General features: G+C 36.3%; 1 protein-coding gene across 3 annotated transcripts in view; it reads left to right on the top strand.

Annotated features, from left to right (window-relative positions):
* The window catches only part of WASL (WASP like actin nucleation promoting factor), a 52,565-nt gene that overhangs the window by 25,959 nt on the left and 8,157 nt on the right, over positions 1-18,449 (top strand). Inside the window, exons 2-9 of one of the 3 annotated variants that reach the window (XM_074903194.1) lie at positions 656-790; positions 1,977-2,063; positions 2,606-2,702; positions 7,607-7,630; positions 12,971-13,139; positions 16,352-16,394; positions 16,794-16,947; positions 17,811-17,828. In XM_074903194.1, coding sequence (XP_074759295.1) covers positions 656-790; positions 1,977-2,063; positions 2,606-2,702; positions 7,607-7,630; positions 12,971-13,139; positions 16,352-16,394; positions 16,794-16,947; positions 17,811-17,828 — 727 coding nt within the window. Of the gene's footprint in view, positions 1-655; positions 791-1,976; positions 2,064-2,605; positions 2,703-7,606; positions 7,631-10,064; positions 10,839-12,970; positions 13,140-16,351; positions 16,395-16,793; positions 16,948-17,810; positions 17,829-18,449 lie in introns of those variants that run through there. The other 2 variants (XM_074903195.1, XM_074903197.1) reach the window with 2 other exon arrangements.

Raw genomic sequence — 18,449 nt, 5'->3', positions numbered from 1 at the left:
ATTTGCTCATAGGACTCTTAAGGTAGGACATGTGTATACTAGCAAACATGCTGAGGAACATTCCCAGTGACTGAAGCAATCTGGTGTGGAATAATCTTCATCTCGTATTAAAATCTCTCAATTTGAAAACAGGATGATTTCAAGTTGCCAGCTGGGAATGAGCCTAGCTCATGTGAATTCTCAAACGATGCCCAAGAATTTTAGGAGTTTGTTAGTTGGCATCAGCTAAAATTATGCCAGAGACCATTTGAACAATTAAGCAATGTAGACGGTCATGTTCCAGTACCTGGGAGTGTTTCCAGGCACTGTGTAATTTACGGTTCTAGCCTGAGTATTACATTTCTATCCAGTTTGAAGTACTGAATAGAAAGAAATTTAGTTGCACAGTAGGGCTTCTCTGTGTAACCACTGTAGTTATTGGTCTGCCTCTTACAGGCAAAATCTCTTTGCTGATTTTATGAGCAAGAACAAAAAGTTCAGTTGGATTCTTAAGCTGTCTAAATCTTGAATCAAAGTGATCTGGGGTCGTTTGAACTTTACTGTGTTACCACCTGGGAATTACCAAAATTGCTGCCTAGAACAACGAACAAAATTAAGAGATAAAAGATTAAATGTGATTTTTACCTTAAAAGTAATAGCTACCTTTTCTTTTTAGACTATGTCTTCAGCAGTTGTTCAGATATATGCAGCAGATCGCAATGCCATGTGGTCAAAGAAATGCTGTGGTGTAGCTTGCCTTGTAAAGGACAATCCGCAGAGGTCGTATTTTATCAGAATATTTGACATTAAGGTAAGCATCTTTTGTTCTTTTTCACTCTTTAAGCTTGGTTGTACTCATTCTGCATCTTGAATTGAGCGTGTAGGTTGCCGTAGCTACAACTCATAGATATTCTCAAGTAAATGGTTGTGATTTAAGCAGTGCAATTACAGTGCTTATTAATAGGCAAGTGCAACTTTCTCAGGTATTCTAAATTATTTCATAGATGTCAGCTTTTATGGATGAAATAAATATCAGATAAAATTTTCTTAACAGCTCACAGAAACTGTCTTCTACAGATCTGATTAGTCAAACTATTGAAAAGTTAGTATAGTGTCACTGATGCAGATAGCTGACAAAATTCTAGTGGATGTCACTATTTTGGATGATATTCACAAAATAGATGCCATCTTCTGTATAGGTGGAAACAATATTTTTGATTACTGTTTTGGTGCATGTGAAAACTGCAGGAGAAACAAGTTGGGGTTTTTTTTCCCCTCCATAATATATACATTCATCCTGAAGATCTTTCTAATATTTCACTTAGAACAGTGGGAACTAAGAAATGAAGTGTCCAAGATGTGTTTTCATAACAAAAATGATACTGAGAAGTGTTAAGTCCTACTGACTTTGCTGAGACTTTGGAAAGCTTCCCATTATCTCTGTAGCCAGGAACGACTCATTATCTGTCAGTGTTCAGTGCTTGTAGTCTCTCAGATTTGTCCAGGATTGCCAGTTGGCACTTGAATTTGACTTTGTAATTTGGTCACTTGACTATTAGACTTGGTGAGAAACCTGTTCTTGGGTGCTGAACTGTAATGCCATTTAAATATGTAAAACTTCTTAAAAAGGTGAGATTTTTTTGTTCTCTTTAAGTTTACTGGTTTTGTGTAGAGCCTGAGATAGTAACAGGAGACTGGAAGTCTCCTTTATTGCTGTTATCACTGTATTCCTATCACTGGTGACTGTTGCTGCTTCCAGTATCACTATTGCAGGATAGTGGAACTTGAAGGATGTTTCTTGAAAACAACCAGGAATTTGAACAGAACACAGTGACTTGATGGAATAGTCTTCACCAACTTCCAGTATATTTTTGACTTTGAGCTCATTTGTTGGGTTAATAGCAAGGTAGATGCTTAACACCATGCAGCTTCCAACTATTAAGTTAAATTCTGCAATTCGTCTAAGTTTTTAAAAACATTTTTTTTCTTCTTTTCAGGATGGGAAATTATTGTGGGAGCAGGAGCTGTACAATAACTTTGTATATAATAGTCCTAGAGGATATTTTCATACCTTTGCTGGAGATGTGAGTCTCAGTGTCTTTTAATATCTATTTTAAAATGCCTTTTATTTGAACAGTATCTTCTTTTAATATAATTGAAATTTTAATTTCATTTTGTAAATTATTTATAAAACTACATTGTTAGTTGTGTTCCTTGAAGCTTTTTAAGTTTATTTATAAAAGGATTTTTTTGGTATCTCAATTAGAAAACTTAATCCATAGGACAGAAGCATAAAATGTAATTCTTTATTTTCAACGCCCTTTAATGAAATTACATTTGACTTGTAGATGAGGTTTGTGAAGTATCATATTCTTAAAGCATAAATCTTCCTGTCCCCTCCTTTGATTTCAGATGCAAGATTTTGCTCAAATTTGTTAGGCATGATCTCTAGAAACTTGATGAGTAGACAGACATTCCTAAGATAGAATGCTTCACTAAGACTTGGTTCCAAATTTGCAGTGATGATTTTTTTCTGATTATACCTTCAGAAGGTGTAAGAAAACAGTTAAGAAAGCCTTTGAAACTTTTTCTTAGTCATGGGTGGGGGAATATTAATGTTTTTCAGACATGTCAAGTTGGTCTTAATTTTGCTAATGAAGAAGAAGCTAAACTATTCCGCAAAACAGTAACAGATTTACTTGGACGACGGCAGAGAAAATCTGGTAAATATTCAAATTAATCTTAAATTCAGGCTTGTTTATGTTGTTTTGGGGGGAGGCAGGAAGCTACTTCTATGTCTGAAAGCTACTGAAGGCACTACTGCCATATTTATCTTTAGAAGTAATTGTGTTATTAAAGCGTGCTTCTTTTCTCTATTGTGCAAAAATAATATTTTTCTGAAATACTTGGTGCTCCTTGCTGTAAGCTTCCTTTTGTAAGCTGAGACTTCAGGGTTGTGGTATTTGAAAATACAGATCAGGAGGAAGCAAAAATGGTAAGCTGTCAATGGGAAAACTAGAAATCTTTCTGTAAGCTGTTTTCACATTTGACTAAACCCTCTTTTAGCTCTGGGCTGTTTATAACGGATTTGTTTAAACTCAGCCCAAGTGGGTTGTAACAAAGATTTTACCATCTGGTATGTTAGTAGTTCATGTGAATGGATTTTTGGCATTGGTCCAGCGTTTAGTAGAGAAATATCTTTTAGTCAAAACTAGTGATCTTGGCAGAGGCCAAGAACAGAAGACGTAATGTGCCTATACTGTCCTTAGCAGCACAGGACAGTCTGCAGCACATCATGCTTTTTGCCAGCTGCAAGATGCCTTAGGAACATGTTCAGTGTTTTAAAGGGAGCTCTGACTTCCTACAGATCTTGTCTTGGTCCTTTTCCAGGGACCCCATAAACAACTTGCCTCTCTGACAGCCATATGTCCGTGAAGGATAAGGTGATATAAATCATAGGCTGGGAATACACAGATGTGCTCAGGCTTGCTGTAAACTGTAGCATGGACTTGTGTTGAAGCTACAGGATGCATTTTTGTAGTCCATTCAGGAACTGAATTGCACTAGCCATGCAGTGCACACTAATGTAAACGGAGGAAGTCCTCATCTTGGAGTGCCATCCTTGCAAGTATTCTTGGGAAGCTACATGATCTATGTATTCACTTGGATTTCATTTACGTATGGTGACTCAGGTGCAGAACATTTGTTCCAGAAGCTTAAATAGCTTCTTTAAGATTCCCTCTGCTTGGAATTAAATAAGTTCATAGGGTTTCATGGTAATTGGGGTCATTAAGAAGTTTGTTAATAATGTTCCTCATACTTGTTGTGTAAAAGTAATCTTGTATCACCTTGTATCTCCTGTTCCTGAAGTTTCACTCTATGATGCGTCTAAAACAGTGCTACAGTGCACAGAGGTGACTTGGAAAGAAGTGCTTGTATTACTGGCCATAGCAAGCTTTGTTTGAAAACAGTGATTCAGTCAGATCTCCTGTTCACAGGACAGAGTTTCACATCTGTCCTTCCACACAGAGGGTTTTTTCACAGGACCACGTAGGTTTTCTTTTTTACTCTTTGAGGTAGTATTTTGGTTTGTTGGATGAGTATGCTCATCCTACAACAAACTTATGTTGTAGGATGAGCATACTCCATTTATTGTCTTTTAACAACTTAATCTCCCCAAACACAACTTGAAGACAACTGTAACTAAAAAACCCTCAAAACTCCCGAGTTATTTTTTTTCTTATGATCTGCAAAACAAGAATTAAAAACAATCATAAGATTCCTTAGTCAAGCCATCAGATGGAGTTCTGTATTTGTGCTTCTAAAATAACAGGCTTCACACTTGCCCAAGTCAAAGCTGATGCTGGTGGTGTTTATATATTTATTGACTGATTGATCTAAAAATGCATATATGAAATATTAATTTATACATAGATTTATTTATAATATAAATGATATAAAAGTTGTATATAATTTACAATGTGTATCTATAAATCGTGTGTGTGTGTTCTAATGCATCTTAACTTTTCAAACACAGAGGTAATAGTCTGGTAGTTTTGATGCTTCTCTGTTTTAATGGGGTTTTTATTCCCATGCCTTCCAAAATGTCATTTCATAGCAATGCCACCTGACATGCCCTCAACTCAAATGAGTACTCCACTTAGCAGTCTGTTATGCCATTCAGAGCTTGCTAGGACACCTTTCCAGGAGTCTTGTGGAAAGCTTATGTTGTTGGAAGGTATCAAGAACAGCAGTTTTGGCTCACTAAAACTATGTCTTGATGCCAAGACTAGTACCCAAAATGTTGTCTAACAGCTGCAAGAAGAGGCAACAGTATTCTGTTCTTCCTTACTCAGCATGAAATGCACTGGAGTATACAGACAATTTCTGAGTAAGTGTATCTGGAATTCCAAATCTAACCAAAGCTTGCAAATGTACATAATACCTCATAGAGAATAGAATGAGGGAGAAAGGCAGAGAAAGAATTATTGATCTGTTGTATTAATCTTTTAATATGGTTTTCATCTAGCTAAATTCTAATAATTTTTTTTTTTTAGTAAATTAAATTCTTAACCTTAGGTTAGGAAGAAATTACTATAATTGGTTAATTTCTCTGGTAGATTTACTTAAATAATCTCTCCATTTATTTCTTAAACTGATCCCAGATAGTTCCCCCAGTAAGCAGGGTGAACATTGATTCTCTTCTCAGTGCTTGCAGTGTAGTACATTCTCACTTCGAGTATTCTTGCATGTAGGTACTGTTGGTTTTTATTGCCTCAGAAATGTTAATGTGTGTATACACACAACCATCTTCTCCACATCGTTAGCACTCAGCCATAAAAGGGGAGCAGAGACTTGTAGAACTGAGCTTTGTTCTTAACTGCCTTTCTGAAGTAGGAGGCTTCTTGACTAATTTTTGTGGACTGCCTGTAGTTCATGGATGGGAGCTCTGTTAGCCCTCTCTGAAGCTGCATTTTTCCTCCACAAGCTTTTAGCTCCTGATGTCCTTCCTAATGCACTTTGTAAAACTCAAGCTGGATACTTAATATGGAGAGCTATTTTTTTTTTTCTGTCATCTTTGGTCACAGCTCTTGTTTTTGCTGCTTGGGAGACAAAAGCATCTCTGAAGTGCTTAGCCTGCATTGGATTCAAGTCTCAGCAGAGATCATTCTTGTTTCCGGGAATATTTACTGAAGGGAGGTGTGTTTTTTGGACATAGGCAGCTGGTGAAGTTGATCTCTTTTAGATCAGTAGGCATCTCCATATTCAAAATAGGAGAAATCCACCACTCTCTAGTCAGGTCATTTGCACTTCAGATCAGGAGTTCATATTTTCTAGTTAGCACTGGGAAACACACAACACAGATCTGGTATCTTTGGGCCACAAATTAATGTTTTATATACCCAGCAAAAATTAGGAAGTCTTTAAAATGTCTTCCTTTGTTTTCTGCTATCTTTTTTCTTGAACTCTCTTCTAATGAAAATTGTAATGGATTCCCATGGTTTGGCACAAAGCCACTTAACACTTGCTGTGAATACCTCCTGCTTTTGACAGCTTCTCATCCTGTACCAAATGACTTGCAGTCAGTCCTGCACTCTCCTTTGCTGTCTCAGGTTTTGAATAAAACTAATTATGTTCCAAAAGTTGAGTTTGGGTTGCGTTTTTTTTTGTTTTGGCAGTACACCATCAGTGGTTTCTTAAACTGAATATTCTAGGAAGAGTATTTGGCAAAAAAATAGTTGATTTTGGTTTTGTTGTTTGGTTTTTTTTTTTTTTTCCCTTCCTCAGACCTGATACCTTTCACTGAGACACCCTTGCAGAGGTTCTCCACCTTTGTGCCTAAGACTAACCTGCTGTGAGCTGAGAGACAACTGTCTGTCTTTAGAAGGCTTGCTCAGCAACAGTTGATTCTCAAGGAGTTTTGGTCACCTTCCTCTGGAGGTTTGATGACCATGACAACTTCTTTATTCCTACCTGAAGATTAGCTGACAGATACAAGGCTGACTTGCCTTGCACACTTAAGGTTGTAGATTTTTTAAAAATATTGCTATGACAGGGTCAACACTGTATGTGAAGGCCCCTTCCCCTTATGTTTCTGTGTGTGGAAAAATATGACAAGTTACCAGTTTTTCTGGGGCTTGCTGAAGAGTGAAATGTCTGTTATGAATTCTTGCTACAAAACTCTTCGGGAGTCCCTGTTAGATTTCAGATACTCCAGATCTGAAAGGGAGGGATGTGCAGCCTTCCTTATGGAGCCGTTTTTTGATGCGGTAAGATATCAAACTGCTTGCCCATACAGGTACTGCTAAATCCAAAATTCTTGAGAGTGTGTGTGTGTAGGTACACAAAGAGTGTAACCGTGTACTGGCAGTTTTGAAGGATGGTTGCAGGGTAAGCAAATGTTATTTGTGGTGGATAGGAATTAATAGTGAGGGAAATCTCCTTTAAAGAAGAATTTACTGTTATAGGTGGAGAATACTGGGGTGTTAAATGTTTACTACTACCTTTGAAATCATCAAGTCAAATTCTCAATAGTCTGTGAAACAGTTTGGTATTGTGAATAGAGTATCAGGTTAGTACTAAGGAGATTCTAGTTCTGTTCCATATTGTTCAATTACTGGTTGGAAAACATAGGTGAAGTATCTTGCCCCTCTGTATCCTGTTTTCTTTGCACAAAACCAAAAATAGCCATAATAGATTTCAGGTTCTGTGAGAGAACAGTACCGTATAAAAGCGCTACTTACATTTCAAAGAAAAATGAAGGAACAGTCTAGTTCAGTGGAAATCAGAAAGCATAACGTTTCAAAAATCTTGCTGTGATGGGTTGTACCAAAACAGCTACTTTTTGGGTATTTCACCATATTTTGGAGTCAAAATGTCTGAAACCAGTTCAGCTATTTCCTTATGCTCCTACTCTCTCACTTGAAATTAGTACTTATTATTTAGGATTAGGTTTTTATTGTTCTGTAATGCTTTTTTTCAACTGCACAAGAAGGCTTTAAGAATATTAATAGATTCTTAAGTTTGAGTTCAAGGTCATTGAAAGCTTCGCTAGAAACTAACATTTAGAATTAATTTTTTTCTGTGATACCCATGAATAAATAGCTCTTCTTTTCTTTTTCAACAGAAAAAAGACGAGACCCACCAAATGGTAAGCTTCTTGCATGAATCGTTGCATTTTATTTTTTTTTACTGCTCTTACTTACTGTTTTTGTATAGCTTTGTTTTGGACTTGATCCAGATAGTCATGTGGTGGCAAAAACAGTAAACTCTTACTCACAGAATCATAGCAATCATAGAATGGTTTGGGCTGGAAGGGACCTTAAAGATCATCCAGTTCCAACCCCCCTGCCATGGGCAGGGACACCTTCCACTAGGCCAGGTTGCTCAAAGCCCCATCCAGCCTGGCCTTGAACACTGCCAGGGAGGGGGCAGACACAGCTGCTCTGGGCAACCTGTTCCAGCACCTCACCACCCTCACAGTAAAGAATTTCTTCCTTACATCTAAACTAAACTGACACTCTTTCAGTTTAAAATCATTACCCCTCATCTTATCACTACACTGATAAAGAGTCCCTCCCCACCTTTTCATTTCCTCTAGGCTCCCCTTAAGTACTGGCAGGCTGCTCTAAGGTCTGGAGCCTTCTGTAGGCTGAACAACCCCAACTTTCTCAGCCTGTCCCTATAAGAGAGGTGCTTCGGCCCTTATTCTGGAGATTTATATACTTGTTCTGTTTCTGTTCTTTGCCGTTTGTCTAGTTGTAGCTTGAAAGATTTGTGGCTTAGCTCGAATTTATAAAGAACGCTTTTGGAGGAGCATGTTTTGTTGTAAATAGGACAGAGGCCCTCAGCTTAAACTGAGAAGAAAACTTTGTGCCTTGCAGTTGCTGCTTGGTCTTCGTAATATGCATGTATAGGATCACTATGCAGAAGCTTGCTGAAACTAAAAGTTAGCGTATTTGTCTAAAGGCAGGCATAATGATGACAGATATAAAACATCCATAAAATTTCAATTGTTTATCCGGCTAACCATGTAACATAGCCTTTTGGTCATACGTCATATGTTTGTCAGTATTAAACGTTTTTGCATGAAGGATTATTTTAATCTCTTTGCGTCTCAGGAATACTTCTCACTGACACGAAGATAGGTGTTCCTCAGGAGATACCCTCATTAAATTGATGGAAGGAATCAAAACTATGTATCAATTTGATCAGAATTTGTTTTGCCATCTAATTCTAAAATTAAATGAAAAATGTATATCAATGAATGTCAAGTTTGGAGTCTCTGTAGTTCTGAATTCACACTGAAGTTAAAAAGTGTTTTTTCCTGTGATATTTCTGTTGGTGATCCAGACAGATCATATCACCGTATCTGTTAGTTTGCTGCTTGAGCAAGGGTATAGTCAACTGATCATCTGAGGTCCCCTTACAGCCCAAGGAGGTAGTCTTAAATTTGTACTAACATCCAGTCTTTAACTAATACTGAATTACAGGAACTGCTGATATCTTTTATATCCAAATAAAGCCTCCCTCATGTGGAATGCTTCTCAAAAAATACTCTTTCATAAACATTCAGTTTTGAGGAAGTTCATTCAGGCAATCATCAGTTTAGGCCAGGCATTTTTAGTATCAATTCTTTCAACTGGGACTGGGTTGTTTAGTTTCTAAACAATCATAGTAATACCATCCATGATCATCTTACCAGCTTTTCTGAGCTTTCATAAGTTTTTAACTGTTTTGCATCTTGAGTGACACTTGCTTCTGCTTACCTAAACAGCACATCCATGATAGCAACATCTGCAGAGCAGGTAGAAGTTAAAACAGCAGTGGTGACTGTGTAGTACCACCTACCTCAAAAAATTTAGTCTTTGTCTCTTCTGTAAATGTTACCAATAGTGACACAAATAATTTGTCTAGGTTGCTATCTGTGATTGGAATAAGATTTAAGAAAACTAAATCTGTAAAAATATTTGTGCTTAAAATACTCTCATAATTAATCCTGTAAAATATCCTGTAATCCTCCAGGCAACAATTTTTTTTTTTTTTTTTTTTTTGAGAAAAATACTGCATACCAAATTTGCATCCATTGCCTTTATCTTGAATGTTCTGTGTAATACATAGGTTTATGACTAGTGTTTCAGGTTTATAATCATTAGTCAAAGCTCTGAGCATCTCTGCTTTTTTATGAAACTGTTTCACTGGGAGTCCATGTACTCTTTCATGACTCATTTTCTTTTTCTAATTCTGTACAATTCTTTAACATGTAGCTTCTCTGCTGCCAGAGTTAGTTGTGTTTGTGCCCTCTGTAGTCACAGGAGAGACATGCTAAGGACATGGGTTATATCTGCATTTCAGCATTTGGAATTCAGACTAGAGCAGATACGTACTATCAGCATGTAACTGGGAAAAAACTGTTGTAGTATCAGCTGGTTTTTGTTTTACTCTCCATATGCAATGAAATTTGGGGCGGGGGAAGGGACACCTGCTTTTTTTGTACTGAGTATAAATGCATAATGACCTTTAAAACAGAAAACCACGAAGAGTCACACTTCTGTACTCACATGATCCGTGCTTGAAATGCTGTGGGGAATTCTGTTTTAGTGGGTCTTGTTTGTCTGGATTTTCTGCATATGTTGAAGCTTCATGGAGAAAGAATTCTGTCTTTTCGTATGACATTTTCAATAGTGTGGATTTAAGTTTGGTTGTGTGGGTTTTTGGGTTTTTTTGAGTTTTTTTAGAATTGGAGGATTAAAATCAAATTAGCATTAACAGTTATATAAAATGTATTAGTCTGTAATTTCCTGGGATTTATGTTCTACTCATTTGTAATAGCTAGGTCTATCTATGCAAATAAAGAAGAGTCATTATAGTTGAACTGACCTCTTAGTGAAATTCTGGATGAAACAAGGATTTGTCAGAGAATTAGGTTTTGAGGGAATCTTTAAGAACCATGCAGCAGAATTTTGTTTCAGCTGTTAACTAGAACAGTTGCATTTATTGTAGGGCTGTCTGTAGTCTGGGACAGATGCCTAGAGAGGTTCTAAATAAAATACAGATAATTTTGTAGAATTAACATTTCAGGATGTTCTGCACTATATTTTCTGGAGCCCCTTCTGAAGATGGCACAGATACTGATAACAGTGGATGCTTAAGGCCACTGTACTGTCAGGTACTTCCTAACGATGAGTTCTGTATGCCTCTCTCATCTTCATTTGATGAGCTATCTATACCTGATGGGGAAGGAGCATGTCTTATGATGGGAAAAATTTTACTGGATATAAATATGGCAGTTCTAGAAGAGTATAATTCTTTCCAAGGTTCTTTTATCTCTCGTGGACATCTAAGGTCTAAACTTGACGGTAAGAAAAATTTTCAGCTCTTAAGATATTACTGTGATCACTTGTATGAATATTAGTATCAAGGGGAATCAGGCTATCAGTCTTTAATTTGAGCTTATCTGAATAACACTTCAGTTTGCAAATGGCTGCTGATTCACACGGTTAAAACCATGTATGGTTAGTTCAGGATTTTACATGCAGAAAGGTGCATTTTCACTGTTAGGAATTATGACAAGAATATCACAAACTTCCTAGCATTGCAAAAGTACGTCTTGCTTTTTGAACATCCGTACAGCTGCTGGAACTACAAGTATCAGTATAATATGTAAAAATAGAGAGGATATAATAGAGAAAATATAATAGGTGGTTAAAGTGAAAATGAACTCCTACAGTGTGTTTTGGTTTTGTATCTAATGAAATTAAGACTGTAATTTCCAATTCATTCTGAAGATTTTACTTAACTCCACTTGTTAAGTTTTGGGTTGATGTTATTTGATGATTAGTGAATTTAATGCTGACTTTAAGTGGAACTTTAACAATGCAAATTGTTTTGCATAGTTGTATGTGGTGAGTTTGTGCTTTGGTGTTCTCAAAGGACAGTTGTTTAGATTGTAACAGTTGTAGATCAAAACATTTCTGCTTAGCAGAAGGCACTTCAGAAACTCTTCTTCCTGCAGTTTTAAATCTTGTTCTTTGACTCCTGCAGGAAGGTAGTTGTTGTCATATGTTTTGTCATATGTTTTTAGATGAGTTTTGTCTAGCCCTATGTCATGTTTCTGTTCTTGTTTCTTGTCCTGGCCAGTACTAGGTGCTTCCCACTGAGGTGTTAAACTGAAAGTGTCGCCTGTGTTATCCATTGTATTGTCTACTTCTCCTTTCTGATTTGGACTTCAGACTGTAAAACCTAAGACTTGTTAACAGGTCCTTTCTGAATGCTTGTAGAACTTTGAATTATCCATACAAAATTCAGTTATGAAAAAATAGTGTCAAAATAAGGTTCAGATTTATCAAAGTCTACTTAGGCTTTTTTATCATCTGCCCAGTAAGAGTGGGTGCATGAAGCTTATTTTAATTGATTTGCTAACCATTGGGTGTTAACTCACAGGCAAGAAGAGGATGTTTCCAAAGTATTTCTGGCTGAACTGGTCTTAAATTAACTGCTTAATCTCATTCTTCTAAAACTAAAATTACTTATCATCTTTACAGGTTTCTTTAAAAATACATAAACATACATATGTATATTTATGAAAGAGGCATAAATTGCCTCTTAGTATTTAAATACTACTATCACTTGCTTATGTCAAGAGTTATCTTCTGTCAAAGCTAAAAACCTGCGTGGAAAGCATGCTAGTATTACACAAGAAACATAATGCTAAAATTGGCATGAGTATAAATCAGATGCATTTTAAGTAACTAGAGTAATAATTAAAAATTTGATTATAATGAAGAATGAGGTTTGAGAACGTTACTCATAATTTGTGTTTAATTTGTATTTCTGGTGCTGGTTTTACTTTCACTAGTCTTCAATCTCTGTTTCTTATCTGGGCGTTCAATTATTTTGCAAATCTGCCAAAGAGTAAAACATAAGGAATCCTGAATAGTTCCATAGATACTGTCCTATACCTGAAGACAGGAGTGTGTCCAGAGCAGCCTTCTGAAGTTCTTGTGATGTTCGGGTTCTGTGTGCAGTGGCAGAAAGCATTCCCACTAGGGGCTTCTTAAGCAAAGGTTCTCTCTCCTTTAAGATCAGTTTACTGTGCTGCCAGTGTAATGGTGTGCTGGGTGTTACTGTTTACAGCACTCACTTCTTTGATCTTGTCTAGCATTGTAGCTATGCTGTACCTTAATGGGTCTCATTCTGTGTCCTGTGCACAGAATTCTTTAGTTTAAAATTACTTTCTTTGCCAACTTTGCAAAAAACAAATTCTAGTTTACAATTTTTTTTGCCATTGCTCTGCTCTAGCAACATTTTTTTTTTCTTCAGCAAGTAACTTAGTCTATGTATTTGACATCCAGAACCCAGACAGATAGTAGATTCGTGTGGCATGTAGAACTATGGCTACAATATTTTACCACTCAATTAAAAAAGTTTCTAGGTTTAATATGGCTTTTTTGAAACATAATAGTAAAAATCCTGTACTTTACCTTCACAGGCCCAAATCTACCAATGGCAACTGTTGATATCAAAAACCCAGAAATTACAACTAACAGGTTTTATACTCCACAAGTCAACAATATTTCATATACCAAAGAAAAGAAGAAAGGAAAGACTAAAAAGAGAAGATTGACAAAGGCAGATATTGGAACGCCATCTAATTTCCAGTAAGGACTCTTTGGAGTTTGTCTCTGGTTTTTGGTGGGTGGGGGGTTTGCTGGTTTGGGGTTTTTTTGTGTGTGTGTGTCAATGACACTTGCAAATGCTCAAGACTTGAATGTGTGTAACCTGAACTACAATGAATGCTAGTTGGGATGCTGTGGGGTTTAAAAGCAAGTTAGCTTCTACACAGGTGAGGAGTTTACTGTAACTGTAAACAAAAAGTAACTTGCTACCCTGAAATATCTTAGAAAACAATTTAGCTGCATAGAGATGCCTTATTGGAGTAATCAGCTCAGTGCAGACTCATATTCAACCTCAATGGTCAACCCTTTAACACTTATACTTACAACTATGCCTGCTTATCTGTGCTTTGTCATGCAAAATACACATGCAGGTCCTGACTTGTAATAACAGCAGAAGTGACATAGCCATATTTTTATCTCTGGCTTTCTGTTTACAAACATACTTATTCTGATATGTGGGCTAGTACCCATATCTTGTGATAAAAGTACAGCATGCATGTATACAACTCTTAGGAACAGGTTGGGCTTTTTGTAATACAGTTTCTTAATGTATCTTCAGTCTTTTAGAATAGTTATGTATCACTTCAAGATTCACTTTTGTGAAACTTCGTTTTGGTCACTACTGAATTAACTGTTGTTTTACCGAACTATAATTTGGTATTTTAATCTTCTGCCTTTTAAAATAAGTGTACTTTATTTTCCAAAGCAACAGGAATTTAAAGAGTTTGGGTTAGTTACAGGAAAGGTAAGTTCCTGTGAAGTATTAGAAAACCAGTGCAAGGTTTACATGCCAAGTGAATATGCTGTTCTTTTGAACCATTATTTTACACCACTTCACTGATATGCTTTCCCAGAATAAAACTTCATAAAAGTAATGCTGGTGTGACCAGTTACAGTAATGTTACTAGACAGTGGTTTGAGAGACTGCTCTGTAGAATGGAGTAGTGGGCAGAAAGTAAAAGGAGAGATGGGCTAAAATGCTTCCCTGACCAGACTCTGCTTAGGTCAGACATCAGCCATGTTCTCTCTGATCTGGGTATCAGTGAAGTGCTGCATCTATTAGTGTCACTTAAACTGAAACATACAGGAAAAGAAGGAAGAGTGAAACGAAAATTGAAGTGTGATTGGTAGCTGGTCACTGTTGTGGCTCTACTGATGCAGACTTCATACACGGACAAAATTGCAAATAATGATTTTCATTAGTGTGTCTTACCTTTGATCAGAATTTGTGGAAGGGGTTGTGCGGCAGTGTAGATATAAAATTAATTTGAGACTTTGTTTGTAATGTCTATCAGGTTCTGACCTAGAAAAGCTGAGAATAAGATGATTAAATATTTAATGAAGTTCAAACAAAGGATACATTCTAGAATCATTAAATGTAACATTAAATTATATGGTGAACCTTCGCAAAAGAAGGTTGAAATCTGTTTGGTTCAGCTTAAGGTCTAGTTAAGTTTCCAGCAGATTGCAGCTATGTGTCATCTTACTGTGTAAAATACTTTAATTGCTGGTTTTGTACAAACATATGGGAACTGGTGTTTGGTACTGTTAGGCAAATATACTAGTAGGATAACTTACATATAACTTGAATTATGATACTGGTGAAGACCAACACTGTCACTGTTTATGCTAAATCAAAGTTGCAATCAGTACATAAAATTTTTAAATGCCTTCCCTTAGACAGATGTAGACTTCCAGTGTTCTGAGAAAAAAAAATATTCTAATTAACATTAATGTAACATATTGCTGTATACATTCTTTTAAGTAACATAAGAGTTGTAGTTATGTGGTAAGTATGCATTTTCATTGAAAAGACCTCTGAAAACAAATGTGTTGCAGTCATTGTATACAAGTAACTTATTTTACTCTGAGGGATGAAAAATAAATGAGAAATAATGCTAACACTACTACATATAAACTTCAATATTAATTAAGTGCACTAAGCTCTGAATTGTATGCTCATGACCTCTTAAAAGAGCATCCTGAGTTGCACAGATTTACAGAAATATGTGGGTAAGATTGTACTGGCTGTGATTGTACTGTACATTACATATGCCAGTTAATACATTACAGTCAGATATGAGACTGTATTAGGAAATGCATGTCTGATGATGTGAAGCAAGCTGTACAGAATTCTGTAATCAATAGATCTTTCCATATTTTGATAGTGAAAGTCATTTAAACATTTAAGCAAAACAGGGGTCTTTCCTCTTTTTTCCTTTTCTGTAACATAATGTCATTTTAAACCAGATCTTTTCTTCTTACCCCTCAGGCTAAGTAGTTAACTAATCATAGTTACACCAAGACCAAAATTGATCATTGAGCTTCAGTGTTCTCATTAAGAAAACTTGTGTTGGTGGTGGTACTAACAGCACATTGCTCTAGGCACCATGTAAGGGCAGTGAAATAGTCCTTGTAATTTGACAAGCTTAGCCTAAACTCCGTTGGCTACTAACAGCTCACCTGGTATTCTTAAAACTCTGAGTTGGACTTCTGTATACTGCATTGAGTTTCTAGAACTGGCCGCTGGCAAAAAGAAACCCAAAACATGGAGTGCTGGTAACATTATGGTTTTGTCTTCTATAGCCAACAGATGTTTCATGAAGTAGCTTGGAGAGGCACAAACTCTTCTTCCTTTTTAGCTGATTATAGTATCACATAAAATATTACTCCAGTAGCCACATGAAATGGCTTAGAAGCCTAGGAAGATGGCAACTGAAAACAGTCCCCACTTTTCTTTGAAAGAAGTGAACGGGAAAAGGGCAACGAGGAACAAATAGTGATGACAGGGAGGAAGGTTTCCAGCTGCATGACACTGAAGACCTTGGCAGTAGCTTCAAGTCCAGTTACTGTATAAAGGCTAAACTCCTCCCTTGATCTCTGTGCAGTCCTTCCATCACCATCCATGTGCACCACAGGGTGGCATGCAGCCTTCATGTTTTACCACAGACCATAACCTAAGGGGGGAAATGACTTCTCCTCTTGGTCTTTTGACACAAGACAAAAAGTGGGAATAAAGGAAATTTTAATACTCTGTTCTTAAGGTGGGGCACTGAGGAGTAAGAATTGCTTAGTGTCTTAATGAGACTGGAGGTTAGAAGCTCGTAGTAATCTCCAGTTATATTGTGTCCTGTTATTTTAGTTAACAAGGTCTTTTTTATGCTGATTAAATGGACTTTTCTGGTTTTTTTTAGACACATTGGACATGTTGGTTGGGATCCAAACACAGGTTTTGATGTAAGTAATTTAAGATATTCAATACACTGAATGATTAAAAGCTTTTGAGGCTTTTTAATGCAAGTTGTGAAGATTGACATAAAATAAAAAGTTAACTGTACATCAAAATAGTTATAAATTGTGATTTTTTTATGATGCAAAAATTGAGAGATGTTGGAGTGGGAGGGATCTGGGATTGAGGGGAAAAGATGCAAAACTTAAATTTTTGTTCTAGGTACTTACCTCTCCTAAAATAGTCCTTTCTGATTGAAAAGTCAACCCAGAGGGACATGTATTTGGCTTTACTATTCCTTTTAACTACATGGTGTGTGGGCTTTTTCCAATACAAATTATTTAAAAAAAAAAAAAAAAGATCTTCTATTTCAAGCTACTTAAAACTAATGTATCGCTGACTTGCAGGTGAACAACTTAGACCCAGAACTGAAAAACCTGTTTGATCTGTGTGGAATTTCAGAGGCTCAGCTAAAAGACAAAGAAACGTCAAAGGCCATATATGATTTCATTGAAAAAACAGGTGGTGTGGAAGCTGTTAAAAACGAACTGCGCAGACAAGGTGGGTTTCCTTTTAATTCCATGTAAAAATTAACAGGGCATTTTTTACCTTATGGATTAGAGTAGAAGCAGTTGATGATGAGCAATTTTTGATTCTCTTTTCTGGGCTTCATGTCACTGCAGTTGCACTGGATTTCATAATGTTTCTGTACACTGTATGCTATATAAAAATGTTCATGCATGAGCCATTAGAGTACTTGTTCTCTAAAGAATAAATCTTACCTATATCAGTTAAGTAATTTCCAGTAACACTTTGACTGCAAAGCTATGCAATATGTTCAATATAGATTCTTCAGACTGTGTGTTTTGCATATTTATTTATAATCTGAGTCTTATATATAAATTAAAGTCTTAGAAGCCATATTGTTGTTGTTAATTGTAATAGTAGTACATAATTGACTCTTGTATGTATGGTGCCTGTTTACCCTGGCAGCACTGTGTAATGAGCCTTGGAACAGCTAGAGACCTGCAAATTTTGTTGTGGGGGGGTTTTTTTAAGTTTTTTTTAAAAAGGTGGGTTTTTTCTAATTTAAAGTTAAAAGTGTGACTTTTGAGAAGGCTTCTTCTGCAAGAAAATTCTCAAATAAACCATTTCCTACCTAAACTTTAAATGTGCTCTTAGCTGATGCACTGTCTAGTGGAACGTAACAAGTCAGTCTGAAAATTACACTGCCAATGTCAAACTTTCAAAAACTTGCCTAGAACACTTCTCAAGAGAAATAGCATATAAATGTCATTGAAATTACAGCAACTAGTGTGTAATAGCAGTGAGTAATAGCAACTTTGAATCTAGTGAGTAAGTTGTTGGAGTGACTGAAGAGATAGAGATTCAGGGTACAATGACTTGTTACATTTATTCCTTAGGTCCCCCACGGTGGAGTGGTATGTATTTGAGCTGGTGTCTTAAGTATATGCTTCAAAGTATTCATGCTGCTGTGTGCTTTCTTTCCTAGATGAGAAACCTTAGTCTACATCTGTTTGACTGCAATACTAAAAATTATAGTCAAACTTCTTAGTTAAATTTCAAGCAAAATTTCAGTTATGATTTTTTTTCTCAGGAACAGATCTGTCAGTTTCTTTATATAATCTTAACTCTGTTTACACCTGTTTAAACGTTTATGTAGTTGTTGATCCCAGACTGCTGACCATAGGACTGGATTGAGAAGACTTGCCTTGGAGTCTTATGACTAGCTTAAAACACTTTTAAAATGTCTATTTTTCTATTATGTATGTGTTAACTTCACGTTATGATCACTTGCATGTATGCAATTGAAAGAAAAGCTGCCTTATCTTTAACATGCATGATAATAATGTGCTTTTTGATATGGGTAGATAAATTATTTCAGTATTTCAGTGCGTTTATCTGCAATTACGTTATTTGATGTGTAGTCTTGACTGCTGTTTGAAGTGTTCTTTCTCAACTGAAACACATTTTTCTGTGTTTATTGCAAGAATTTCTGTGCTTGCATATTCAACCTGCTAGGATGCTGACTAGAGAGATGC

Source organism: Athene noctua, chromosome 3, assembly GCF_965140245.1.
Source record: "Athene noctua chromosome 3, bAthNoc1.hap1.1, whole genome shotgun sequence".
Lineage (NCBI taxonomy): Eukaryota > Metazoa > Chordata > Aves > Strigiformes > Strigidae > Athene > Athene noctua.
This window is presented reverse-complemented; position numbering and strand designations above follow the sequence as displayed.